This window comes from Egretta garzetta, unplaced genomic scaffold, assembly GCF_000687185.1.
Source record: "Egretta garzetta isolate BGI_Z169 unplaced genomic scaffold, ASM68718v1 scaffold133, whole genome shotgun sequence".
Classification (NCBI taxonomy): Eukaryota; Metazoa; Chordata; class Aves; order Pelecaniformes; family Ardeidae; genus Egretta; species Egretta garzetta.
The window spans coordinates 750,799-778,768 of record NW_009259111.1 but is presented as its reverse complement, the minus strand read 5'-3'; the positions used below and the strand labels follow the sequence as shown (position 1 = coordinate 778,768).

The following is a 27,970-nucleotide window of genomic DNA, read 5'->3' as shown; positions in this document are numbered from 1 at the left end:
TTTCTCTAGGCCAGCTTTACATCGTCTTTAGTTCTCTCCCCATCCTCTTCCTCAGAGCTCATAGCCCTTTCTGGTTAGCCTGTCTTCTCCACTGAGGAGGAAGAAGAGAGGCTGAAAATGAGGACTGCATCTACTTTTGGCTGAGGGTACTCCTTCCTGCAGAGCTGAGTAACCGAGCAAAACTGCTGCATCACCAAAGAGTGAGTGAAAGCTGGGGTTTTGCTGTTTGGGAGGGTCCCAGTGCTACAACCTCCATTACAGGAGATGTACTTTGCTTCAGGGCCACTTCACTTCAGTGCTTGTTTAAGCTGATCCTGTAGCTACAGTATGTTGTCCCATTTTTGGTTTATGAGCACAATGCTTTCTAAGTAAGCGTTTTGTCCCTACTTTGAGATGAGTAATAGGGAAAGTTTTTTTTAAAGAAGTTACTAGTCTAAAGTCACTAACATGGAGATGTCAGGGGGAGGAGCTGAACTCAGGATCTCTTATGACCTTGTACAATTCCTTGTCCCTTAGATTATAATATCAAAAACCCCGTAGCCACTTCATTTTCTTCAGAAACATCGAGTATAAATGCAATTTAGTCTGGGTGGCTTCTCTGCACTGGCTCTTTTTCTGTTTTATTACATCTCTTTTAGAGAACTCATTTTCCATAAAAGCTTCTTTTCTTGAAAAGGACGCTGGGAACAAGAATTTCCCATCTTCCCTTTGATGTTGAAAAATCTCTCACACCTATTGAATTATATTTTAGTTTCTATCTGGACTGTATTTTCTTTTTGATGCTTAGAGTTGTTCAAGGTTCAAATTCTCTATTACAAGACTATATGTTAATCTCCTTAATGTTCCACATAGATATTATATAGGATTTTAATCTTGGAAGGCATATTTTTACTGAATTGTGAACTGATCATTAGTAGTGGGTTTTTCTTATATGGTTTTCAATGTAGTGCATGAAAAAATTTGCTCATTTTACAGGAGGCTTAAAACCTTCCTTTGCACTTGCTTTATTAAACTGGAGATAGATACTCTGTTAACTGGGCTCTTAACAGTTAACCAAACTGTCAATACTATTCTCATACCTGACAAGGTGATTTAGGCTCCAGGTCCATTTTCAGGAGGTAATGTGGGTACTTGGTATAACATCACATTAAAAGTTAGTGGGACTTGGACCGTAGCGACACATTTCCTTCGTGCACAGCACTCGGGTGAAAGCACTTCAGACAGCAAAAGCAGCTGAGCTGCAGCAGCTGGGTGTGGGTCGGCTTTTTCTCTGCTGAGACTAAGAAACTTGTGTAGCTGCCTGACTCACTAGGAAATAGAGTCTGGTTCAAAGTCACTTGGATATATTTGGAAAATATTACTTGGGTATAATTTTCAACTACTAAATTAGTGTACCAAACCTTTTAAATAATACTACAGGCATGCTGGAGTACCTAAATGGTCTAATTGTGCTTTCATTATTCTTTAGTTTTGATGTAAGCACGAGTTTCTCAGTAGCCTTTGAGACCTTTGATGAGTTGCTCATTCAAGGGCAGATTTCTGGATTGTAGGGGTAAAAATAGTTTTGTTATTTAGAAATGTAATCATAAGTAAATTACAACCCCTAGATTATTCTTCTCAGCCTTGAATTATAAAACAGCAGGTCATAGAACCATACTAAGCTTAAAAGCTTTGATTGTTTATCTGTAACCTTTTTGTGAGATTATCTAACTGCTTCTTATTGTAAGAAAAACTCTTTGACTATTGAGATCAGGGTGGGGGGGAAAGTTTCTTTAATGCTGTGTAGCCTAGATTGCAATTCCGTGTGATTCTCCGCCCCCCATCCAAATCTAAGTGTATGTCACATTAACTAAAGGGCATACAGAACTCACTGACTGGCTTTTTTTGGTTGTTTTGGGGGCAGTGGTTGTTTTTTCTTTTTTTACTGTGGTGAAAGCCAGTATCTGAGTTAGTAGAATGCTATGTTATTTATTTTCTTTATAGCTTCTTAATCTAGTAACACTGAAAACTAGTAATAGCCTTTCAGGTTCAGTAGACGTCTTAATCTCCCATATCGAAAGATGCCTGGGTAAAAAATACGTATCGAAAGGATGGCTAGATCTGACTCTATGAGATACATGCAGAGTCATGACTGTCACTCACTAATCATTACCTTGTTGTTTTATTAATACATGTTATCACGAGATACTTTATTATTTTCAAGAATGATTTTTTTAACTTTTTTTTTTTTTTTTTTAAATAGAAACCTTCCTGGAAAGTTCAGGGCAACAGTTGGATCATTCAGTCAGACTTTATAACCAAGTGTGTATTTCCCAGTGTGTGATAGATTCTGAACCTCTTCCTGGCACCAGAGAGAGATTTCATTTATATAGTTAGAGCCCTGATATTGTCATGGGTGACTGTGGGTGAATTGTCAGCTTTATTTTAATTCTGGGGACAAAAAGATATCATTACTTATACTGTCATTACCACCATTATTCTTTATACATTGGTTGAATAATTCATGTTTAACTGAAATCTAAATGTGGTTCAATTTAGTAACTGCTACCTGAAGTTCTTAACAGCTTAGTTAATTGAGGTAATGATATTTACCTATTTCAAATAACTTTTTTTTTCCTCTGAAGTATTTTCCAGGTAAGTCAATCATTCATGGCATCTTCTTTATGTGGAAGGTAACATAAAATATTTGTAGCAGCTGGATAAAAATCTAATTAAACTTGGATTGTCTTTAACTAGTTCTGGTTCTGTATTTAAATTTTCTATCTATGTTTTGTGAATACTTTCTTTCTAGGTAGACAATGTTATTAGCTCAGATAAATCGAGACTCTCAGGGAATGACTGAATTTTCTGGAGGAGGAATGGAGGCCCAGCATGTGACTCTCTGCTTAACAGAAGCTGTAGCTGTGCAAGGTGAACCTTCAGGTTAAAATATCTGTACATTATTGTGTCTTTTCTGTTTGTAATTCAGATAAAACTCTAAAATTCACGTAATGGAGTCTAAATGAAAAAATCTGACAGAAATTTTTCTTAGTTAACATACGGCCCTAGTATATGTTCAAGGTTCTAAAACCAGAAAGCAAGTAAGAACTATTTCCTATTATTATTTCTGAAATCGTTACGCTTTAAGGGGATGTAATAATTTATGGAAATAGTTAAGTTGTGATTTTTAGGATTTGATGCTCATAATAGTGAATATGAACTTTTTTCCTTGCTAGATGGTGACAACTTAGAAAACATGGAAGGTGTAAGTTTGCAAGCAGTTACCCTGGCTGATGGCTCCACTGCTTACATACAGCACAATTCTAAAGGTAAATGACTAGAAGTTGGTTGGTATTGAAATCATCTTCCCCTTTTAAACCCTGTCTTTGGATTGTAAAGTCAGGCAAAATCTGTACAATGTTTATGAAGTTCCAATTCCAGCTGGTCATTACAGGTATTACAGTAATACCTATAAAATAAATATTTATTTCTGCTACTAATAAGATGCAGGTGTGAAATGCAGAATATAAGTCAAACAAAAGTGAGATGATCTTTACATGCCAAATCCCAATATCAACATTCTGCCTACTGGGTAGGACATCAGACCTTCTCTGGTTCTTTTTATCCCAGAATTTTAAAACCTCTGTACAGTCATACTGTGCCTACTCTTTATCAAACATTATTTCTTGGTGGTATTCTATTGATATTTTAATCCATAAAGTATCAACTGTGTGTTTAAACTGTAATGTGTCATACAGAATATCTTTTTGGGAATTCTAATTGTGTATTTCAGATGGTAAATTAATGGATGGCCAAGTGATTCAATTAGAAGATGGTTCTGCTGCTTATGTTCAACATGTACCCATGCCTAAAAGCAGTAAGTATAATAATACAAGAAATATATTCTAAAATACCGTATTACTGATAAATACTGATATTAAATAGTTAACAGTCATTGTAATAGCTTGATTTCTTATTTTAATGGAAAGAGTTGTGAAGAGATCCTAGATACTTAGTGTTTAATCTTTTCAGCTAATGGATTTTTCAAACTCTTGTTGAAGCATTGTAATTTTTTTCTTCCAAACAGGGGACAGCTTGCGTCTGGAAGATGGACAAGCAGTTCAGCTGGAAGATGGAACTACGGCATTTATTCATCACGCCTCGAAAGGTAATTTTTTTTTTTAAGTGTGATTTATTACATTAGAGTTCAACGAAACTTCAGCAGTGTAAGAAAAATATGGTACTCTTCTTAGAGCTATTGATGATTTTGCCATTAGATAGCAGGGCAGAAAATGTGATAGCTGACAGTCAAGAATGCAAACATATTTATTTTAAATGATAACTTAGATTTCCGTAGAAGATGATTACACTAGTCATGGAAATAGCACTACTTCTCTACAAAAAGTGAACAGGTAGATATTTTAAGTCTTGTTTAAACTAGTGTTAGAAGAATTACATTCTACAATAGCAATACTAAGAGGAGATAGTATAATAAAGAATTTCTTCCTCAAAAGTCATCCTATATTTTTTGTTTTTCTTTTGCATATTTGCATGTTCTTAAAATTATCAGATTTATGAATTCCAAAATCTGAAGTACTGACATCAGTACATGTGTTACGTTGTTTTCATTGTACTATGAGTGGATACGAAATGGAAAGCATATTTGTGTTCCTGGTTTCCTTTGTAAATAAAGCTAGACCAATATAAAATTTGTTTTGCACTTTTGTAAGTGTGCTGAAATAAAGCTATGGGAGGTGTTGTCTTGAAAAAAAATTAATCAGTGCTATTCATAGCAATATTTTAAGTGTTTATATTTCTCACGTGCTAGTGGTTATGTGTTATACATATATATATGACTTCAGGAGACATTTCCTAAACAGCAGTAGGTTGTCGTGTAACATGCAGACATTGCTATTCCTTTTCTTTCATAACACTTTGTAATTTTATTTCTCAGACAGTTACGACCAGAGTGCATTACAAGCAGTCCAGCTGGAGGATGGAACTACTGCCTACATTCACCACACAGTGCAAATGCCACAATCAGATACCATTTTAGCCATTCAAGCTGATGGCACAGTGGCAGGTCTTCATACAGGAGATGCTGCCATTGACCCAGATACTATCAGTGCTTTGGAGCAATACGCAGCCAAGGTATACCGAAAGACATTTTCTCTACCCCCATAATGTTTTAATGTAGCACCACAGGATATTTGGCAGCAAAAGCCAATTGTGATCTAAAAACTAAAATGATAATTAAGAGCGTCATCAGACTCTTAGAAGAGAGAACACCAACTTGTCATGACAGTGCTTCACTATCATGAGCAGCTCCAGTGTGTAGTGTTGCATAAAAAGAACAAAAGATTGAACACTGAAATGATGTGGAGTCAGACTGATTAGGAAAGTGATTTAGACAACTAAATAATAACTTTCTCTAAAACATAGCATTGGAAAGGAGCCTGTTGAGAGGACACTGTTTGGAAAGAAGGATAAAGTTAAATTATTCTTGTTCAGGCACTATTGCTGGATTTTTTTTTTTTTTTTTTTTTTTCTTGCATTGGGAAGAGTAGGACCTGGTGTACTGGGCAAGGACAACGCATGGTATGAAGTGTAAAATAGACAAACAGTTACTGAGTCTGGAAAAAACTTCTTTGATCCATATTTTCAATAATAGTATGTAGTACGATGCTCAAAATTTATGTTGTCCACTCTACTGGACTTCTGTAAAGCATGATGTAAGTGTAATAATGGGCGGTGCATGACTTCCATGACTGTAGTTTAGCAGTGTCCCAGTTGTTGGATGATTGCCATCAGTGCTTGTATTGCTCTGGAAAAAAAGTAGAATAAACTTTAAAATCTGTCCTGGTGTCACTGAGAGTTGTCAAATTCTGGGAGAAGGCCAGTTAGGATAATTAAATGGTTTATACACTATTCTTTCCGTTATGCTTCTGTCTGTTATAATTGAGAGATCCTAAGAGAGACAGTCAGATTGTGTTGTGTTTGGCTATGCCTTAACATTTCATAAAATAAAAGTTAATTTGAGGTTAGTTGAGCTGTAGTGACAAGCTTTTACACATTCCCTAGCTACTATTTAATTTAGGTTTAAATCAATCATAACTTTGTCATAAGTTTCTGTTTTGATAAGGTAAAAAAGAAACAGAAGTGCAAATAAATTTGCATTTTTGTCCTATTTATCTCAACATGTGTTTTTTAATTATGTAATGTGAATTTGATTTCTGTAGCATACTTGTGTGTGTCTAGGAAAAATTCTATTTATTTTCTTTAAGCTTTCATCTCAGAACCTTATTCTGAAGGGTACTGGTAGAACCTCTCAGAGAAAGTCAATAGAAGGGAGTTTCCAAGTATTGCACCTGCTTTACATACAAAAGACTGTCTTTTAGGAGGAACTCAAAAATCTTCCTTGGAATCTTTCCAGAATTCTCCCAATACTGCAAAAAAGAGGTTTAAAATTGAGTGTCTTGCTTTTTTTATTAACTTTGAAGGTTTTCTCTTCAAAACTTAAAAGGGTCAAAGAAAATTTTAAGGGCGGATTTGGGGAACAGTGGTTCTTCTCTATTCCCCTGTCCTACATAACAGGCAGAAATAGCCAAGATCAGTAGGCTGCCCAAGATCAGTGTAGAAACTGAAATAGAGTTCATACAAAGAAATCCGAGAAGACTACAGAGAAGCTCACAGGAAGTGGTGGAACATGTACGTTTTTCATCATCCCTTCCCTCTCCTTTAGGCATAGTACTGCTTTCCCACATCTTGCAGAGTGCTCAATACAGAGGCAATTAGGAATGGGAAACTTTGTAGTTTTTTCTACAGTTATAAAACGCTGTCCTTTGAGTTGATGTATGTGAGAGAATGTGGGTGTGTTTTTTTTTAAACTGGGAAATTACATTTTTCTTTAAATAAAAATTTCAAATTAACATCCAATACTCTTTCAAATATTTTTATAAGCTCCTTGGAAAGCAGCAATACCTTTCTCCTCCTGTAGACTGTTTTTAAAAATAAACCTATGGGGCAATACACTAGTCTTTGCTTAGCTGTTATAATTTGACTATTTCAAACCGAGATGTAACACAGTGTTGTAGGTATTTTGATTCCAGTGGAGTTGTGCTGTTCAAAAAATGTAAATTCTGCTTAACAGGGAGTGAGAGAGATATCCCCATTATAACAGAAGTAAAAGGGTTTTTTTCTGTTATAACTCAGTATTGTTAAATTTATTTATTTAATACTTTTGTCAGTCTATTAATTTAACATACTTGGTTCTTGCAGTCTTTCCTACCTTGTGTTAAGACAACTTTGAGATGCTCACTTTACCTATTCTGTAACGCAGGTGCTACAAGTGGTGCTTTTCATATAAGCTAATGTACTAAAGGATAACCATGTTTCAAGAGGGAGCTAGAGAGCTATGAAACAATAAGCCCTCAGGAAGTCTGTAACCCTCTGTTTTTCAGATGAATAAAAATAACCTGTAAATATTTTTCCGATTTCAACTTTGTTTTTCAGGTGTCTATTGATGGAAATGACAGTGTTAGTGGCACAGGAATGATAGGTGAAAATGAACAAGACAAAAAAATGCAGGTACGTAGCCCAGTATGAAATAAATAAAAGTATCTATTTCTTTTGTCTTCTCTGCCCAGCAACGTGCATGATAGGTAGTCCTGTGTAGCCATGAACTAGGGTCAGCTGCTACCCTTCAGGAATTTTAGATCTCAAACCTATACAGATAGGTCATATTTCTCACTTTGTAAAAGACCCTTTCATGGGATTTTAAAAAGATCTTCTAATACTTACTGTTTTCTGGCGTTTTTCTGTTAAAAGGTAATTAAAATTTATGTTGGATTTCTAAGATTTTTCAAGCTGACCTGAGTGTTTCATCAGTAAGGGTGTAAGTATTTCAGAAGTTCTTTTCCAGAGAATGAACTGACTTTTTGTAGTCCTTAAGCAGAAGGAATGCTGACTCCATTAATGAATTATTTGCTTCTCAAGAGAGACAATTCCAGGTATATGTCTGGAACTGTTCTCTCTTTGGTGACTTATTTTAATTCCACTTGCCCTTTTAGAATCCCTGACTTTTACTGCAGGTTTTGTAAGTAATCAGTAGATAAGAGTGTGGCTTCTAGTGAACACTTAAAGAAGCAGAAAAATACTTCAATTTCCTTTTTCTGCATTCATGTTGTTAGTCCTTAGAAATATAAAAACCTTTTCAATGTGAAAATATTAACTTAAAAGTTCAAAGAGCAATGGAAAATACAGGTGCAACTTATTAAGTCTTAAGATTTTTTTTACCTGGGATCTGTAAAATTTTGTAAGGAGAATTGTATTCGTCATCATAACATATTTTATTAAAGGAAAAGACAAAGCAAAACGTATTCTGGGCTTCAAAGAATTACGACCAACAACAAAAATAATAATAAAACCCCTATACACTCACATATTCAAATGACAAAATCAAAACCGGAAAAGTCATTGTATTGAGAAAGGTTTGGTCAGAGAAGCCCTGTTTTTTGTTTTAGCTTAATTTAAGAGATAATGAAGTAGACAAGGAGGAAAAATATCTTCCAGGGTAAAAGACAGTGTCTGTGAAAGGGAGAATTATAGGCTTACCTCTGACTGTTACCTCAAAATTCTGTGTTCTTAATTTTTTAAAGCTAGGTCCCACAATATTTAAAGCTGCAGAAACTTCACTGTTGCCTGTGTGGCATGGCTGTGAAAGGAGAGAATAGCTAATACATGCTTTATGGTATTGGAATATATTGCATAAAATGAAACAAAGAAATTTAGAGGTTTTCCACACTTGCAGGTTGGAGTAGGGATACAACTCCAACAAAATGCAAAATTCAAGGAAGAGTAAGATAAGATCTTGGTTGGTTTTACCTGGAAGTAAGAGCCTATTATGCAAAATGACCTGTAACCAGTATCCAGTTACATGTTGATTTTGGCCTCAGCCCCAAAACAAAGTGAATCTGGAGGCTGGTTTATATTACACATGTAAGGCAACATATATGCCATATGGAAATGTGCCCAACTTATGGAGCATTATATGTTCCCAATGAAAAAAGATCTGCTATTTCAAAAGGTATTGAGGCTTAGTCTCAAATTCCAACCCCTATAAGGTGACTTTAGTTGGCCAACTGAAGGGTCCCAAAGCTATTGATTATCTATGAAAATCTCAATCATGTTTATACCTTGAATTAATTAGACACCTACTTGTAACTCATTCTGAAATAATATATTACTTGGGATAAACCAGTCGTATTTAGATATAGTATTAAATAAGTGTATATTTATAAACTTTTTAAGTCCACAGGTAACACAAGAAGAGAACAGATGTTATGCTGTTAAGCAGTCATTCAGACTTACGTGTGGTTAGGTTTTTCACTGAAGAAAAAAGCATAAAACCTCTTTGTGATTTCTACATGTGAAAACAAAAGACTACGGGTGCCCAAATGGATATCACACGCTATTTCCTTTCAGGCCTGTCATACCCATCTGCTCATAATAAAAGCAGAATCATATGACTGAAGTTTGTATGTATACAATATAAAATCTTATCTGAGATCTTTGTTACCTTTGTTCTATGTTACCTGTCTGAACTCAGGATGCATTTGTGATTTCTTTTAAAATTGGGGGTTTTTAAAATTTTGTCTATTTAAAAATATTTTGAAGTACACAGTTCCTCTCAACAAGTTTCACATTATAAAGGTGCTGTGTTGTTCTGATTTTTTTGCCTACGAACATCTGACTTTTTTAGTTTCTTTAGAGTGTATTATCTTCTAAAAATAGTAATTTTAATACTATATCTGTCCTTGAGTAATACTATAACTGAATTCTTAATAATCCTCAAGTCATACCAACTAATGTATTGTGAAGAAACACATACTTCTGCAAACAGTTGTTCAAACAAACAAATGCCCGTGATATTCAACTGATTTTTTTCCTAAGTGTTTTACTTGTTCTATTTTTTTCCCCCTTCTTTGTATCAATCTTAATATTGGTAAAATTGTGTCTGGTTATTTCCTTACAAATATTAGCACATTGATTATAGAACTGTTTTAATTTTCTTTTAAACCTTGGCATACTTAAGCTTTATAGCAGATCTTAGCAGCTATATACGTATTTTTATATGATGAAACAACAAAGAAATAGTAGCAGGTTTACTGATAGAAAAAACAAATCAATGCTTAAGTGCAGGTGCTCAATCAAGAATCTTCTTCATGATCCTTAATTTATTGAAGTGACTTCTGTGATTCATGATATTATAGGTTAAACAATAGTATTAGTAATGGGTTCCTTGATTCATGAGGTTATGTTTTTCTCCATGGTTCCAGAGTAGCTGTTCTGAAGTGGTGGTGTTGTACATTTCAGTTGATTAAAAATTTCGTATTCAACTTTGCATCTTTAGTCTTAAGACCAGTCTGAAGGTAACGGGGACATCCTCCCTGAAGAATCATTGGGAAAGTTGTTCTCCATCAAATTTCTGATCTATCTGAATGAGGAATGAGAGATTTATGCATAGTTCAGGGCTACAGCCTCGTTGGGATGAGGGAGGTGTGGTGGGATAGTTCAGATGACTGGAGTGCTGTGAGGGATGGCCTCTTTAATAGGGCTGGGTGGGGAAGGAAAGGAAGGGGAGCTGCCCTTCATGTGAGAACAGCAGGATGGCATGGGGCTCTGCTTTGGGATGGGTGATGAGCCAGTCAAGAGCTGATGGGTCAGAATTAGCTGGCAGACCAGTGTGGGTTGCGTTGTGGTGGCTGTTTGCTACAGAGCGCCTGATCAGGAAGAAGATGGGGCCTTCTTCAGACAACTGGAAGAAGCCTCATGTTAACAGGCCCAGGTCCTCATGGGGAATTTTAACCACCTTGGTATCTGCTGGAAGAGCATCTCAACAGGGCACGTGAAAGCCAGGAGGTCTCTGGAGTTCAGGGATGCCAACTGGCAATCTAAAGGAGGTTATTGAGCACCTGGCGATGTGAGACACTTTGCTGGACCTCATACTTGCCAAGAAGAATTAGTTGGGCATGCGAAGGCTGGGGGCAGCCTTAGGAGCCTCCATCCTTAGAGATACTCAGAACCCATCTCTGGATACTGCTGTGAGCAACCTGCTGCAGCTGACCCTGCTTTGAGTAGGGGGTGTTGGACTAGAAGATCTCCAGAGGTGCCTGCCCACCTCATCCATTCTGTGAAATGTTCTTTTGACAACTCAGAATAGAATTGGATCCATAAGAAAAGGGGAATGGTTTAAAAGAAGGATAGACCTTTTAAAATAGTCTCGATTACTTTGCATACAGTTGTATGTTGACATTTGAGCTTCTGCCTCTTTCTTCAGTCTGTATGAATGTTTCTTGCTTATTAGTGTATGAAGAAGCCTTTAAAAGGAATTTAAGTTGCATTGCAAAGCTATTCTGTGTATCTTCCTCTTGTGTAATGCCAGAAAGGAGAGTAGAACCCAGCTCAGATTGCTTCAATTAGTTTGATCAAAACACATGCATCATTGACAAAGTACAAAATGCTTTTCCTTCATTTTCAAAAAGTGCTCATTATAAGTGCATTTAATTATTGTTTGGCCTTTGCATGAACTTATCTTTGAAGGTGGTCTGATTTATGGCTCATCTCTCTTAGGAACAGATCCAGCACCTTTAGATGTAATCTAAGCCTCTTCTGTCTACTAATTTGGTCATCTTACCACTGGGCTTATATTTCAAATTATTTTGTCTTTGTTGTTATTTGCCTAATTAATGCATGCGTTTGAATTTGCTAGCTACAGGTAAGTATGTTTCTCTTTTTCCTTTCATCAGAACTTAGGCTTTTTGTTATTTATTGAGGACTAAGAAATACATGGCATAGCAAAGAGAGACAAAAGAAACCTGTCAGAATTGGCTCTGGCTTGATAGCAAAATAGTGTGTGACTTCTGATCCATTGTGGTTTGGCTTTTTTAATGTTTTGTTTTGGTTTTTTTTTTAACTTAAGATTGTCTTGCAAGGACATGGAACAAGAGTGACTGCAAAATCTCAGCAGAGTGGAGAGAAAGCCTTTCGCTGTGATTACGATGGCTGTGGAAAACTGTACACAACAGCCCACCATCTTAAGGTGATTGAGATGTAAAATGAGCGTTGTTACTTTGCAGGCATGATTTTTTTGACAGATTATGTGGTCAAAAGTAGCAGAAATTGACAGACAGTCGCAATGCTCCTGTTTTGTCAAATATTTATTGGATCGATTTTACAATAATTGGTTGTCCCAGGTGCTCAGCTGACTTTGCCTAGTGTTCTGGATAGGTGCAGGTGTGGGATCATGTTAGGCTCCTACATTGCCAGCATGTAAGAAATCTCTTGTTGAGATAGTTTCTGCCAGCAGTGTCACAGAAATTCTGAAATCCAGTGTTCGTTTCATCTACTTTACATGTATGCATGACCATGCAAAAGTTCCAAATTTTGAAAGATTTTATGGAGATAATACAAAGTGTAACTCTTCAAAACAATCCAACATTCAAAGTGAAAAGCTGGAACGCCTTTTCTTTACAGGTGGAAACTCCTTAATTCTCTTCCTTACTTAAATTAAGTAAAGGAATTACTGAAACAGTAAGGGTGTAGAGCTGTTCACTTTCCAGCTTAGGCTGACATAATCACTTGACGATGAGGTAAACTCCTTGCTGACTTGTCTCTGACAAAACACTCCAGATTCAGTGAGTCATTGACTCTATTGATCATGTGTTACAATGGTGTCCTTGCTGTAGAGGTTTCATGCAATATAAGAGGATCATTAGAAGCATGCAGTGGAGTAAAAAATCAGGTAGAGAGTGGGCTCTAAGGCATGTTTGTGTACTGTTTTTAATGTAGTTGCATGATGGCAACTCTGTATTTATTGAAATGTTTTTTGCAAAACTGACTGAAAGGATCTGGTCAGACATTGAAAAGAAACATCTTTAGTTTTAGGGAAAAACATTGTTACTTTTTTTTTTTTTTAATCACTGATTTAAAAAATCACTTGAATGTGAGTCTTAGGAGGAGAAATAAAATACGTTGTCTTTGAGAATGAGCTGTTTCTGCCTTGAAGTAATCAGATACAATATTTCATTAAGCCAGTGTATTGGATGTCTCGACAGGTGCATGAAAGGTCACACACAGGAGACAGACCATATCAGTGTGAACATCCTGGATGTGGCAAAGCCTTTGCAACAGGTAATTTTTTTGTAGACTAGCTCCTCCTGCTTGTTAGTGTTTGTCTCTGCATAAAGTAAGTTTTTAATATTACCTTTTTTTAAACTGCTAAGTAAAGAACTAAAGGAGAACTGCAAACAAAAAGTCGTCATTTCAGCTAGCATAGGATATAGAAAGACCAGAGGATTTAATTCTTAGTTACTGCAGGAGGAATGAGGTGAAACCCTTGACACTTTCCCTTACTCTTCACGCGTTATGCTACAGTCAGATTTTATGTTGAAAAAATAGGCCTTTCTTAACATGAAACTAATAGTATAAGTTAAGTGAAGTGATAAGAAGCTGAACCTGTTGGCTAGAGGTAAATACCTGATCTTCTGTTCCAAATTTGAAAGGAACTTTGATGGAAGATGCTGTTTTAAGTGTCCCTTGTTGAATTTGTATCAGAGGGTGACATTTCTCATGAAGTGAACTCTACATTTCATACAGACTACTCTGTTCATAAATAATGCTCTCCCTGAGATTGAATTTGATCATGCAAAATGCAATTATGAAGAACGAGACGGAAGAAAGTGAAAGAGTAAAACTTGTTTCAAATTTTATTCTTTTACTTTGAATATAAATTAGAATGATGCTTAGAAAAGTTAGGCTCTATTTAAAAAAACACAAACACTAAGGTGTTTTTAAAATAACTTTATCTGATCTAATACATTTAATACTGTTTCTTTGAATAGAAACAAGCAAAAGAAATGCTGATGAAAAAGGTCAAAAGGGAAACAACCACACTTAGAGGGTTGCACCTAAGTTTAATTGCATAGTGTTTGCAAAGGGGTTTCAAAACTGCATAATGAAATATTCTCTTCCCTTGCAACAGACTGATGTGTGGCTGTAAACAACTGTTTGTCTATTAATACCATATTTTTGGTCAGAGCCATTGTACCACTGTAGTTCAGCAGTCCTTGCCTTTGAAAAAGTTCATTTTAAGTACCGAATGCTCTTGGTTTAAATATTAAGAACTCTCCTGGGTTGGATCATGAAATTGAGTTTATTTTAGATGTAAGAATGAATTAATGCTCAGCTTGATAGACATGCTTTGTGTTTTTAAAAACATCAAGAATAGGAATTTCAGCTGGTTTAGGGAGAACACACTATGAAACTAAAGCGGGTGCCATCTTACTGACTGTTACTTTATTCTGTAGAGTATATACATCACTTGTGGACGCAAGTAAAATTCGAGTTCATTTTCTAAAATGGCTGTTTCAGGGTTTTTAGTCATGATCTTTTCAGGGAAGTGCAGAAGGGAAAATCTTGGTAAAATGCTCTTTGCAAAATAATCTACAGAGGGCCTAATGCAAAGCTCATTTTAGACTGGTAGTTTTTGATGACAAGTTCCTAAAAGTAATCTTAAAAGGAGTTAGTGTCCATGATTGCTATCAGTTGGCATCTTCATATGTGATGATGTTAATAATATGGTTTAGAATAATTAGAGTTTAGAGCCTGGATAACAGTGGAGCTTTTACTGCTGACTTCATTACTGGTACTGATTTTTGTATGAGTGCATAATTAAATGTCATCTTAATGACAGTAGTGGTAAGAGATAAAAAGTAGATGGAATACAGAGCATACAGCTTCCTCAGAAGGCAGAACAAATATTTGTCCACATTATAATCATTACAGTTTATCCTTTTGAAGGGAAGGGGAGGCATTATGGAAGTGTATTTTCTTCGTAAATGAAGGATGAAATAATTTCTGAACTGTTTCTAGAGTTCTGCTGCTGTCTATGGTAGAATGAAGAGCTTGTCCAGAGTGAGAGAGCAAATTTTACTCATCAGGGTAATCAGCTGATTTTACTAATGAGCTTCCTGATTGGAATGGGAAGTGCAGCTTGTGATGGTTTATGAGTATCCTAATTTTGTGTTTATACTATTATAACATCCTTTCTGATCTTCAGGGTATGGGTTAAAAAGTCATGTCCGAACACACACTGGTGAAAAGCCTTATAGGTGCACAGAAGAAAATTGCACCAAATCATTCAAGACTTCAGGAGACCTGCAGAAACATATCCGAACCCACACAGGTACTATTATCACTCATTATTCTTTTTGTTAGTTTACCTAGGTGGATTTTTATTTTCTCTTTTTATTTTCTCTTTGATCACTGTGACTTTATACTTATGAAATCAGCCTGTGTATATTCTCTTTCTGAAGCCCAGTGAGCTCAACAGCATTTCAGCATGGTAAGCATTTACTGCAAATCCAGCATGCTTTTCTTGGAAAAAGTGCTTAAGCATTCACACTGCTATTGCAAATGCACTAACTATTAGCAGTGCATCATTTACATTGTCACTAAGTCACTTGGTGCCTTTACAATTTCATTTCCAGATGATAACAGAACAAGGAACTTTTCCTCAATAATATGGTTCATCTTTTAGAAATGGCATCAGTGTTCTGCAGTTTATGTGCTTTAAGATAACTTGCATGCCAGCTTCAGGAAGGTTGATAGTTCTGAGCTTGTTGTTATCCTGATTTCCCTTCTCTTCTTGCAGCAGAAAAATTAACAAAAATATCACAGAAAACCAACTGTTACTAAAAATTCCAAATGCAAAAAATAAAATCTTACATTTTGTCTAAAAAAAGATTCATTTGAAAGCCAAAACACAAATAAATGCAAGACAGCATATACTGCACTCTGCAAAACTCTATGGGTGCACACACATGTGTAAACAAGTTTGCACAATGTCTCCTTTGCTCCTGAGATCTCAAAAAAAACCAAAAAAACAAAAAAAAAAACCAACCCCAAACAAAACCAACCAAAAAAAAAAGCAGGGGGTTGGGAATAAAAGCAGGCAATAAAAATTATAAAAATTCAAGATTACATTGAGATAATTCTGCTTTGCTGGACTTCGGTATTCAAAGGCAGTCTGTTGGGATTAGTGCTATCTTGATGTTAAATTGGTCATGAGGATGAAGACGTAAGTGTCACCTATTTTCAGTTCTAGAAGAGAACTGTTTCATGTTATGTAGTACATCAAGTACAGACTGAACCGAAATATTTCTGTAGTATGGACGACAACTTCATTAGCTGTAGACTGTTTTCTTTACTTCTTTATGACCATAGGAGTTGTATGGTAATTTAATTGCTTTAACTTAGTTTAGCAGTTGAGACAAAAGACTTGAGCCAGCCCTATATAGCCATTTACCCACTTGAACAATATTAATAATACAATCATAGACTCCCAGCAGTCCGGGGACCAGACTGCAGGGGTCTCTTTTTTTAGATTTATGAGTAGTTGCAGGAAGCCGAAGAATGAGAAGAAAATTGCACCACGTCCTTTGTGCAGATGGATGGAGTAGTGTATGCTCATACCCTGTGCAAGCTGCAACAGTGCACCCGATGGAGGCAAGTCTGGGCTCTGCCCACTTGCTTCTGTGGCTCTGAAACATTTTTGTTCCTTTATCATGTAGAGCAGGGTTAGTGCTTTCTTCATATTCTGCCTGCTTTAGCTAGAAGTGATTTTTCCCCTTTCTTTCAGTGGCAGTCCAGTCTCTCTGTTGCCATCAAATGCTTGCCTCTGCTTCCTCCCTGACTTCCCTAGACATACTATTCTGGTATCAGAAAAGCTGGAGTGGATGGTTCCTCATAGCTGCTGTGGGGTAGAGCTTGAAGGCTTCTGACTTGCTTTGCATTTCTAGTGCTAGAAATCTCAGTCACTTGGAAACAGGTCGCTTTTCTAACAAGTACATTAGAAACTTAAAAGGCTGGCTTCACCAACCGGTTGGATGACATTCTTGCCGGCATTCTCTAAGAGCAATCTGTTTTGGTTTCTAATGCAGGGTCTGTTGGGCGGGGTTGACTCTGCAGCCCTGCTCCTTTTAGGCATGATTTGAGGTTCTGTGCTGGAGCAAGGATTAGGGAAGCCATGGTAACACAACACTGAGGCATATACGCTTAATACACACACGCTGCCTTGGCAGGAAGCTGAAAAACCTTTCTGAAACAACTGCCCTAAGGAGTGAATTATAGTTTCCTCTGCCAAGGAGTTAACTACTTAGGAGTTTTGTGGTATTAATGTCTCTATCAGGACTTTGTTTTTTATTTCTGTCTCTAAGTTCTTAATGTTGTATCTATAGTGGTAATCTGCCCTCTCTTGCTCTCAGATTCTTCTCTTTGGTAAGCAGTACAGTGGGTGGAAAGTACATAGCTCTAGGAAGTGTGAAATTACAACAGGACAGCATATCAGGTGGCTCACTTCTTCAAAGTTAACCCCCTTCACTCTCCCCCTCTGTGTGCTTTGATAGATCTGAAAGGTCTAGGGGTAGACAGGGGTTGGCTTTATCTAGTGTTCATGGTGAAATGTTTTGGTGCAGTGGTGTAAGTTGTTGTGCTTAAATTTATATTACATTAATTGATTTACCTTAAAACAAACCTGTATTTGTGATTGCTTTGATTTGGGGGTTGTAACTTGGGTTTGAGGGCTGTCTCTCTTCAAAATGTTGGTTCTTCTTGTGTAAGGTTAAGTGCTTTCTACAATGAGTTTTACTGATCCATTTGTATCTCTTGGTTATATGCTAAATCATGAAGGTATTTTTTTCATTTAATGAATTACAATTGCCAACTGTACAAATGGTATGATACACTTGTTTTGGATAACGTAGGTATGAATTGGGATGGTGTTAAATACGTGCTAGAAAACAGACAATGGGGAAGCTAATCCAAGCAACTGAGTCTGTTTTATACATCATAAAGTACTAATGTAAATGCTTCACAATTTAGTTTACAGATTGTATGATTTTCCTGAATTTTGCCCATTTTGGCTAAACAGTGGAACAATCTACAGTGGCATGTTCATGGTATTTCTGACTGAGAGTGTTAAAGAGAGAGTTAGGTAGCTATAGATTCCTACGTTCAGTCTAAGCGTAGTTTAAGATTTTTGTTCTTTTATAACTTTTGCATGTGTACCTTTTCTTTTCTTTTTTTTCAGGTGAAAGGCCCTTTAAGTGTCCATTTGAAGGATGTGGCAGGTCATTCACAACATCTAATATTAGAAAGGTTCACATCAGGACACATACAGGCGAAAGGCCTTATTACTGTACAGAGCCAGGATGTGGGAGAGCTTTTGCCAGTGCAACTAATTATAAGAATCATGTGAGAATACACACAGGTACATGAGTGATGGTTTGTATTTTGAAGTGGGATCTGCTTGGGAGAGGCTGTGCCATTCTCTTTGTGAACCTTTTGGTGCATTGTAATTGGGTGTAGTCATGTTTATATGACCTGCTGTGGTACTTCTGTCTGGACCTCGTCTCCCCTCAGCTGAGGATAGTTAAGGAGTTAGGTTTCCCACCTTGCTGTCAAGGAAGAATAATTTTTGGTTTGGATACAGAGCTCTCCAATGCAAAACCCTGTCTTCAGTGGATGTTGGCCTAAATCCTTAACATGGTTCTGGGGCTTGCCTCTGTTGTGAGCTGTTTCTTAAATAACAGTAAAGCACAAGTCTGAGCTTCACTTTGGCTCACCGTTGTGAAGTCACCCTTTCATCCCAGCTGTATTTTCCCTGCTGCTGGAGCGGTGGTCAAAGCCGTCTTTTTATAGACTGGAGGTGAAAATACTTATCCAGTTCAATTGTTCAGGGTTAGTCAGCAGAAATAATTGGCACAAACTTGAAGGTTCTAAAATGTAAAAGCCAGTGATAGCCATATCATCTTGGTAGCCTTATAGGTTTTATGGAAGCACAGCAAGCTTAGAGGTACATTTTGTATCTCAGATTATCTTTTCAGTTTATAACGTAATTTGGACATATATTTCATTGATTTTTGAATGAAAGGTGTTTTTATATGAAATCGTAATTGTTTAAACATATGCTTCCTGTAGATTTCTTCAGTGCTTAAAACCTCAAAAGTAAGTGAAATTGTAGTAGTGTACCAACATACCTGATCATTGAGGAAACGTATGGGGCTTCCAGTCATAAAAGAACAAAATTGTCAATACGATGCCAAACTGACATAGCTGCTTTCAGCCTGTATCATTCTGTCTTCATCAGAAGGATGTTTTAGATGGAATGGTAGGGAGACAAAAGGGCCCAACTTTTACTGGCAGTAGTTTAAAAAAAGGGCAGTGAGAGGTTGCATTGAGAAACTTTGTAAGCCTGAGCTTCACTGTTGCCTTAAAATTGAAGTATGGTTGGTAATGAAGGTGTGCCACTAAATATCATTTGTTGACAATTTTTTTCTGTGCACCCTGGCTAAAGTTCTCTTTGTCCCTTTTGTTTTTCTGTACAGGAGAGAAGCCCTATGTCTGTACAGTTCCTGGTTGTGATAAACGTTTTACGGAATATTCCAGTTTATATAAACATCATGTTGTACATACTCATTCCAAACCATATAACTGTAATCACTGTGGGAAAACATACAAGCAGATTTCTACACTTGCTATGCACAAGCGGACAGCACACAATGACACAGAGCCCATTGAAGAAGAACAAGAGGCTTTTTTTGAGCCACCTCCAGGTTGGAGTTTCAATCTTTGAATCTCTTGTAAAAAAAAAAAAAATGGGTTGGGTAATATTTTGCTGTTTTTTTATAACCAAGGAAGTGAAAGCACAGATAAAAATCTGAAGTACTTAATAAAGTTATTTAATTTCTTTGTAGGACTTTTTAGTGTGGTAGGCAACTTGTAAGCAGAAACAGAGAGAGTAATTGACCAGATCATAAACTCATTTATAGCAGTCTTGGGGATGAGAGAGACATTTGAGTTGCAGTCCCAGCAAACCTACTGTAAACATGAATGTGGGAAAGGACCTGAGAGAATCTAAAATGCAACATACTGGATTTTTCTTAGGGATTTTTCTAAGAGTGTGTATAACACCATGGCTGGTGACAGTCTCTTGTGCAAAAGTAAAGGCACTGCCTTGAGAAAAGAAAAATCTGTCTTTGCAGCACCCCGATACTGTGCTGATTTTGCTGCGGTTAATAGCAGTTTCTGTAAACTGTCCTGGAGGCAAAGATGAAAATAAGCTCATGTGCTGCAGTACTCTCTTTAGAGTATGTTTTTCATGGTGTCATGAGTATTGAATCGTATGACTATAAAAGAACAGACTGAAGGAAGTACTGGGATAGGACAAATATCACTTGTCAAACTGTGATTTTTAGATATGACCAAAGACAGGAAATACACACACAAACTGTTTTGGTCAGAAAAGTTGTTTTTACTGCATGTATGTGGGAAACTGCACTGCATGCCTCAAGCAGATTTGCTGTAGTCTGATTCCTTCTTTTAAGGGAATGATAAAATTCATTTGCTGAGGTTAAACATTTATTAAGATAATGAACTTGCTTAAATCTTTACACAAAGGCATCACTGTTCTTCTGTGTGTTTGTTAATTAATAACTTTTTAAAAGCTGCCAGTTGTGTTTGCATGGAGCCTCTTTTATGGAGAGGTTAACATTTAATGAATGAATTAAAAATGTTTGTCACCATTTTAATATTTGCTTATAAACTAAATGTATATTTTCTTTTGTGCAGTATTTATGTGTGTTAAAACTCATTGCTAAAAGATTATACCCCCTGTTCCCAAAACAACAGGCTTTCTGATTTGCTTTTGGTATCTTTCCTTCTTTTATTTTTATCATCTTTTCAATGAAATTTTTCAATTGGAGCCAATCAGGCTGGCACTTAGTCCTTATCATTTGCTTTCCTGGCAGCATTTAGAGTATGTAAACTATCCTCTTGCCTTCTTTGTATCAAATAGGTCAAGGCGAAGATGTTCTCAAAGGCTCCCAGATAACCTATGTGACAGGTGTAGAGGGAGAAGATGTAATTTCTGCACAGGTTGCTACAGTTACTCAGTCAGGATTAGGTCAACAAGTAGCACTAATATCCCAGGATGGAACCCAACATGTAAGTAACCACAGTGTTAAAAAGCTGACAAAAAATACGTTGAGAATTGAGGCAGGTGTTTGCGGCTATTCCATGTGCTTTCTACAGTCCATTAGGATTCTTGGTAAATACGTACATGGGTTTCTTAAGGAAAGGGGCTGCTTTGGAGCTGGGTCAGGATATGTTTAGGGTTGCGTCTCCTGTGGAATACTTAAATTAAACCACATATTCTCACATCTGAAACTGCATTAATACAAAGCTAGATTTTTTGACTATCCTTGTTACCTTTGTCACTCTTAAAGTAGGCATGGGCTTTTTAAGCAATTGTTACATACACAATCTAGTTTCTGAGGTTTCTCAGAATTCCCTGATTATTCTTAGTATCTGATGGTCATCTTTGCTGCACACACTTGCAGTCTTGTCTGCACACGCTCTGGGGTTTGTGGTGGTGGGAAATCTTTCTAGTCCAGGTGCCCGCTTTACAAGCTGTTTGGTAGTGTGCTGTTCCTACGGTGCGGTGTCTAATATAAACAAGAGGATAAGGAATGCTTTGATACTACCTCCACTTGAAAATTCCTATGGATATATATTTTTAAGGATTTCATATGAAATTTCATTGGGAGGGGATTTCAACACAACTCTTGTTTAGCTATGGCAATATATTGAAGGCAGGTGGGGGGAAAAGTTTGTCTCATCTGGAAGGGTAGCCGAAATGCCAGTAGCATATGAAAGATACCTTCTAAATTCAAATTGGAAATGAAATATTAAAGGGGACTGGTACATTGCCAGCCCTGAACATTGCAGCAATGCTAAGTAACTGGCATTTTTACCCTCTAAAATGAAGGCCTGCAGAAGCCTTGACATGGAGTTCTCGCATTTATTTAAATTATCCTTCAGCTTGACTTTAGTTCTGGGATGTTTTATTACCTTGTAAATCAGACATCAAATCACATATCTGATGCCCTAATGCATTTATACTGGAGACATCAGTAATTTATATCATCAATTTGTTATGAATTGTTTATTTGTGGTTTAAATTCTAAGCTCTTATAGGCCTCTTTAGTATTTCCATTAAGATAAAAGTATGTCAGGTGGTACTACCTTGAGTCACATTGTCCATTGTGTAAGACACATGCATAGATAATCTGTCATGCAGTTATCTAGTATATTATCTGATTAACAAGGAGTTTTAGACTCTGGGGGCAAATATGCATCCATTTTCTTGTTGCTGAGAGCCATAATTTTATTTCTGTAAACAGATAAGTGTGTCTGAAAGGTCAGGGAATATTAGATCCCAATCAGTAAGATGAATACAATGAGGGCTCTTTGTCCAAGATGGGGACTTGACCAAAGAGTGTTGGTGATTCTCAAGGAATGCATGAGCTTGCCGGTCAGGAAGTGGAATAATGGCTACTAGACCTTTTGGCCAGTATGTTACTTGTGATCTTGGCTTAAAATATTTTTTCCCCACTTTAGCAGTAATTTGTTTTGTAAATGCTGTTACTCTTCAAATGCGTATCATAATTATTTTTCAAACCTTACTGAAAAACATACGTAAAGTTGCCAAAAACTAAGACTCAGGTATGACTTGAGCAGCAGTCAAATCTTTTTTTTTCACTTCAGGACTTATTTTGTATTTCAGGTCAACATATCCCAGGCAGATATGCAGGCCATTGGCAATACTATCACTATGGTAACACAAGATGGCACCACCATCACAGTCCCAGCCCACGACGCTGTCATCTCTTCCGCAGGAACACATTCCGTAGCGATGGTTACTGCAGAAGGCACTGAAGGACAGCAGGTAAGATATTACCCTGCGTACATGTGTAATGTTCCTTATTAAGATGATACAAAATAGGCACTTAAGCCATCACAGTTCTGCCATTCACATAAATTTATCTAAGTAAAGCAGTTTTCAACACCTGGCCATAGAATTCCCCTCATAAGAGTATGATGTATTCTACTCCAGTGCTATATATAAATATATTGCAGAAGATTTTAAAAAGAGTTGGGCACCAAGAAAAAATTCTGAGGTACCAGTCTGGTAATTCAAAGTAAGACCTAGAAATGCTAAGTGTTTTCCCCCAAAATCACACAGTAAATGAGTGGCAGAGCTAAGAGGAGAATCATGTATGAACTGTAACTTTATTACTTAGTATTATGGGACTGTAATTTATTTGGCAGATAGAAAACATTTGTGTAAGCATGCTTTTGCGGTGTTGTTTTTAATATACAAATGCAATCGCTAACTTCTAGTAGAAATACAGTGATATAATTTTTAATATTTAAGTTAAAATGCATTTCACTGTTCTAAAAATGTGCCACGTGAAAATGAAGGTACTTACTTATCACCGTATTCCATATGTATAAATCATTAACAGGCTTGTAGGCACGTTTATTGAACTTCGATGCAGTTCTGAGGATATTTGTATTTTGAGAGCTAATAGATATCTTTGAGAACACAGTGATGCCAACCTTTCTTAAAAAAATGTATCTTTTGCACAACAAAATTATGCTCATGAATAATCACAGCTTTGAATTTAACTTTGAAAATAACTGTTGTATGAGGTCAGTAACTGTAACAGATCTGTCATCCTGTTGATTCTCTTCCTTTGGTCTTGAAGGTTGCTATTGTGGCTCAAGACTTAGCAGCATTTCATAGTGCCTCATCAGAAATGGGACATCAGCAACATGGGCACCATTTAGTGACTACAGAAACTAGACCTGTTACATTGTTGGCTACATCCAATGGAACACAGATTGCAGTACAGGTAAGATGGTGATAAATGTTTTTTGGAGTGTTTTTTACTTCTAGAGCTAGAAGCTCCTAGTCATGTAACAAAGTGATTCACATAAGCTTGGGTTCCCTGAAAAAATAGTCCATAACCATATGATCTCAAATGTTAAATAATATATAGGGTTAGGAAGAGGAGTAAGAAGCACCTGATTTTGTAGAACTTCCAAAAAGGGGGACATTAAGGGAGGGCCAAACTTCAGGTCAACTGAATCGTTCATGGAGTCACAGGTTTTCAGTGGAAAAGCGCTTTCATTCATCTTTCAGCATTACGTATAGAGCTGATACATATAAAGCCAAACTCTAAAGGGTAAATTGCTATGAATTTACACAGTTAAAATTACTGGATTCACGTTATTTGAACCTTGAATTGCTAATAGCAAAAAAGTGTAAACAATTACATAGAAAGATTATTAATCAGAAATCTCTGGAAGTAGTAACCTTCTGTTTATGTGCCAAACCAGCATCAGTCTCTTTAAGTAGTTCCTCACATTGTCCAAACACTGCAATGAAGGAGTAATTTCTAGGTATGAAAGAGTTTAATTTAAATTGGGCTAATTTAAAAGAAGGTGGAAACCAAGCACAAATTAAGCTTTTATCTAGAAAGTAGCTGAAAACAAAACCTAGACAAGTATTTTCATGAATAGTTTATTCTAGAGGGAGGCTTGGCTTGACTGGAAGGTTGAATGAAACTTCAGCGCAAATGATGGCCGGTATGCTACCTTACTCAAACATTAACTATGTGTATATTTTATTTTTGTTACATATGAATGATGGTAGGTTAATAGAAGCTTTTGGAAATTTTAAATCTGGAAGATTTAGTATTTTAAAAATTCATCTCTTTAAATGACATTGCAGTCAAGGGTCAAATAAATGACTGAGGGATCTTAGGGCAATTGCCACTCCGATGACAGAAGCCAATTTTAAACTCAAAGTAAAATAAAAGGAGTTGAATTAGTTTAAACTTTGGGTTGCGTAGGAGTATCAGTCCTGCAAAGTGCCTAATGCTTTTGATCCACCTCATGAAGCCCTCTTGATTCTGTCCTTAACTATGTGCATAAGTAAGTCCAGTGGGAATGTAATGAAGCTATGTTTGTATTCAAATTTACTATGGAATTGGGACTCAGAACTTTGTGGGTTTGATCCTATTGTTGTCTGGGTAGCACCACAGGCACACAATTTGTTCTAAAGAACACAGAAAATCCCAGGAACCGCACATCCTGAAGCAGTATACAATTACGAGGAGGATAATTTTCATGCATGTGATACACCCTATGAATTTCAAAAGGAGTTGAGTATATGCAACTGTCTTGAGTACAGTTTGCATGATAGGCCTTAGCTCTGACAAATCTCAATATAAAAGAACATCAGTGTGGCTATGCAGAGAGGAGATGCTCAAAAGAGTTTCTAAACAAGTCGGTATTAAGTAGTGTAAGTTTATGTGTTCTTGGGAAGGTTCTTGGAAATAACTTTAAATAGAAAAAGAAATGCAGAAAATGCACTCACAGATTTAATTTCCAGGGGGTAAAATAGACTTTGCATGTGGAAATAACAGCAACTTGAGTCTGGTTCCTTCAAACTGTTCACATTTGCTGAAACTAATATGAGATCAAAACCTTTGAGTCTCAGGATTAATGCTGCAGTCTTAAGTGTGTGTACGCACGATACTCTCTTAAGAGCTCAGATTGAAAGGAATTGTGTTAATATCTTAAAGCAGAAATGAGTGTTATTTTTCCCTTTGTTAAGTGGAAAATAGCAAGTCAGATGGTGATTGAAGAGCAATGAAAGATGAGGAGCTCTTAATTCTGAACTCCTGTCTTTTGAGCTAAGTTGGCAGTAATCAAAACTGCATGTAAGAGAAAGCATATCAAAAGGCAATTGTTTGCATGAGAGGAGGGCGGGGGAAGTAACTTGCACCCTCAGCAGTGTCCACCTTGAATGAAAGGAAAACATAGGCACTTTATGCACATGCCTCTCTTTTGTTACCAGCAGTGAAGCTTTTGGTGGAGTATCTTTATATTAATTAAATTTAAAATATACAGTACAAATAGAAGAGAGAGAATTCAAAATTAAATTATATTGATTATTTCCAAGTTCTTGATTGTTTCTCTTTTGTACTTTGATACTAATAAATTAATCCATTTGGTTTCTAAATAACAATAAAGCCAGTAGCCTGATAGCCAGATTGAAGTCCTAAGGAGGTGATAACAGAGCTCTTCTTGATTTAAGTGGCTGCAGAATGTGACTGTAAAAACAAGCGATACTGAGAGCTGTCCCAGTAGGTTTATCCATCTGTCAAACAATCTGGTCTTACTTTTCACACGCTCACACATCTTTCTCCGGAGCCAATATGCAATGGCCAGCTTTACCTTTTTGTGAGGTTGATGTTGTCTCCAGTGTTCCCATCACTGGATGTAAGTGCATGGTGTGCAGATTATAAAACTCCATGGATTCTTTCCCAAAATAGTTTTCAGTTGTCGTTATTCAGGGTTGGTTGATGTTGCTTCTGACAGTGCCAGGGATATATTGATGGCTTTGTAGTTGCAACTATGAGATAATTTCCCCTCTAAACTACTGTTGAATTGAACACTGTCATCATGACTGCTTTTTTATACAGTCAGGATTCTGCAACAAATACACACTTTTTGTATATATTAATGTCATATGGTGTTCCAAAGAGCTGACTTTCTGCAAGAAAGTTAAGAAAAATGAAGATGTTTGTTTGCTTTACCAGTGTTAAAATGTAATTCAACAGCCACCATGACTTTTGAAAGCCTTATCTTAGCTTTGTTGTATCTGCCAAGTAGAAATCACATCTACTTTGTGTGTCATGAAATGTGTTTACCATGCAGCAGTTCTTTGAACAAAATTTATTCAGTAGATACATAGAAACTCAGTTTAATCCTCTATCGGCACTATCTTAATTGTCATGCTGATTAGATAGCTGCTAGTATATATTACCCAGAAGAGGTGTGACAATACTGATCACACTTATTTGTGCTAAAGTATTGATCCATATCTAGGTCTTTTGGTTTTGGGTTGGGTTTTTTTTTTTTTTTTACACATTTATATCCACATGTAACATTTTGGATTGATTTATGTTTAAATGCATTTGTTTCAGCTTGGAGAACAGCAGTCTCTGGAAGAAGCCATTAGAATAGCCTCCAGAATACAACAGGGCGAAACACCAGGGATTGATGATTAACTTCTAAAACTGCTACCAGAACAATAGAGTGAAAGGTATTTTATTTTCAATCAACAAAGGTCCATGCCAGCAGCAGCCCATAAAAACTTTGAAGTTCCCCGCTCACTGATACTGTGTACACATTTTATGCAAGAGCGAAGAACATTTTGTAAGTTTTTTGTGTAAATAACCCTTGGAATGGACTGACATCATCTACTTCCAACCGTTGTATATTCAGGAACATGGAATTAGGATTATATAGTAAATTTCCTTGTTACCCTTTCATCGGATTTCAGACTGGTCTACAAGCAAGTGAAAAATTAAATAGAAGTATTGGAATTAATTTTTAATGTCATGTACAAATAATGAAGGCGTTACTGAAGATTTCAAATGTTTAAAATACTATTAAAAATCATTTCAGGAACCCTTACAAGTAATAAAGATGACAAAGCCTTTTAAATTGCATTCCATAAATGGAAAAGTCTTGGATTTTGAGCCTACTGTAAATCTTGGTATTTTGATTTGTTTCATACAGATTTAAATACTCTTTAGATTATCCACCCCGTCTCTTTCATTGTAAATACAGACTGTTAATGCTGGAAGTGCTAATTATATTATCTTTAAATTGGATTATGTACAAAGGAGAAACTTTGGTTGTTCAATATTAAAGGAAGTAAATCTAATGATTTTGTTTCTTTACATATTTTACTTAAGATGTTACTCTCAAATTATTATGCAATAAAATATAGCAAGATTGTATTGTCTAGATAGGATGATATTGTTGTGTGACGTACTGTTTTACTTTTTAATGAGACTGAAGTTCAAGTTATTTATTTACGGCCTTGTATAAATTTTTCCAAAGTTTATTTATCATGACCTTAAATTTTTGACATATTGACTTTGATCATAATCCACTGTAGTGTATTAAGTAATTAGTGTTAATAGTTATTTTAAGCATTCTAAAACAC

At 36.3% G+C, this 27,970-nt stretch overlaps 1 protein-coding gene across 1 annotated transcript; it reads left to right on the top strand.

Annotated features, from left to right (window-relative positions):
* ZNF143 (zinc finger protein 143) lies at positions 1-27,865 on the top strand. The gene is made up of 16 exons (XM_009635403.2): positions 1-200; positions 2,792-2,922; positions 3,216-3,308; positions 3,773-3,856; positions 4,067-4,147; positions 4,934-5,130; positions 7,492-7,566; positions 11,960-12,079; positions 13,095-13,170; positions 15,098-15,223; positions 18,128-18,307; positions 19,425-19,652; positions 20,894-21,042; positions 22,664-22,825; positions 23,649-23,795; positions 26,940-27,865. Exons 2-16 carry the CDS (start codon positions 2,799-2,801, stop codon positions 27,021-27,023), a joined length of 1,926 nt encoding a protein of 641 aa, XP_009633698.1. The 5' UTR covers positions 1-200; positions 2,792-2,798; the 3' UTR covers positions 27,024-27,865.
* The last annotated feature ends 105 nt before the right edge of the window (positions 27,866-27,970 follow it).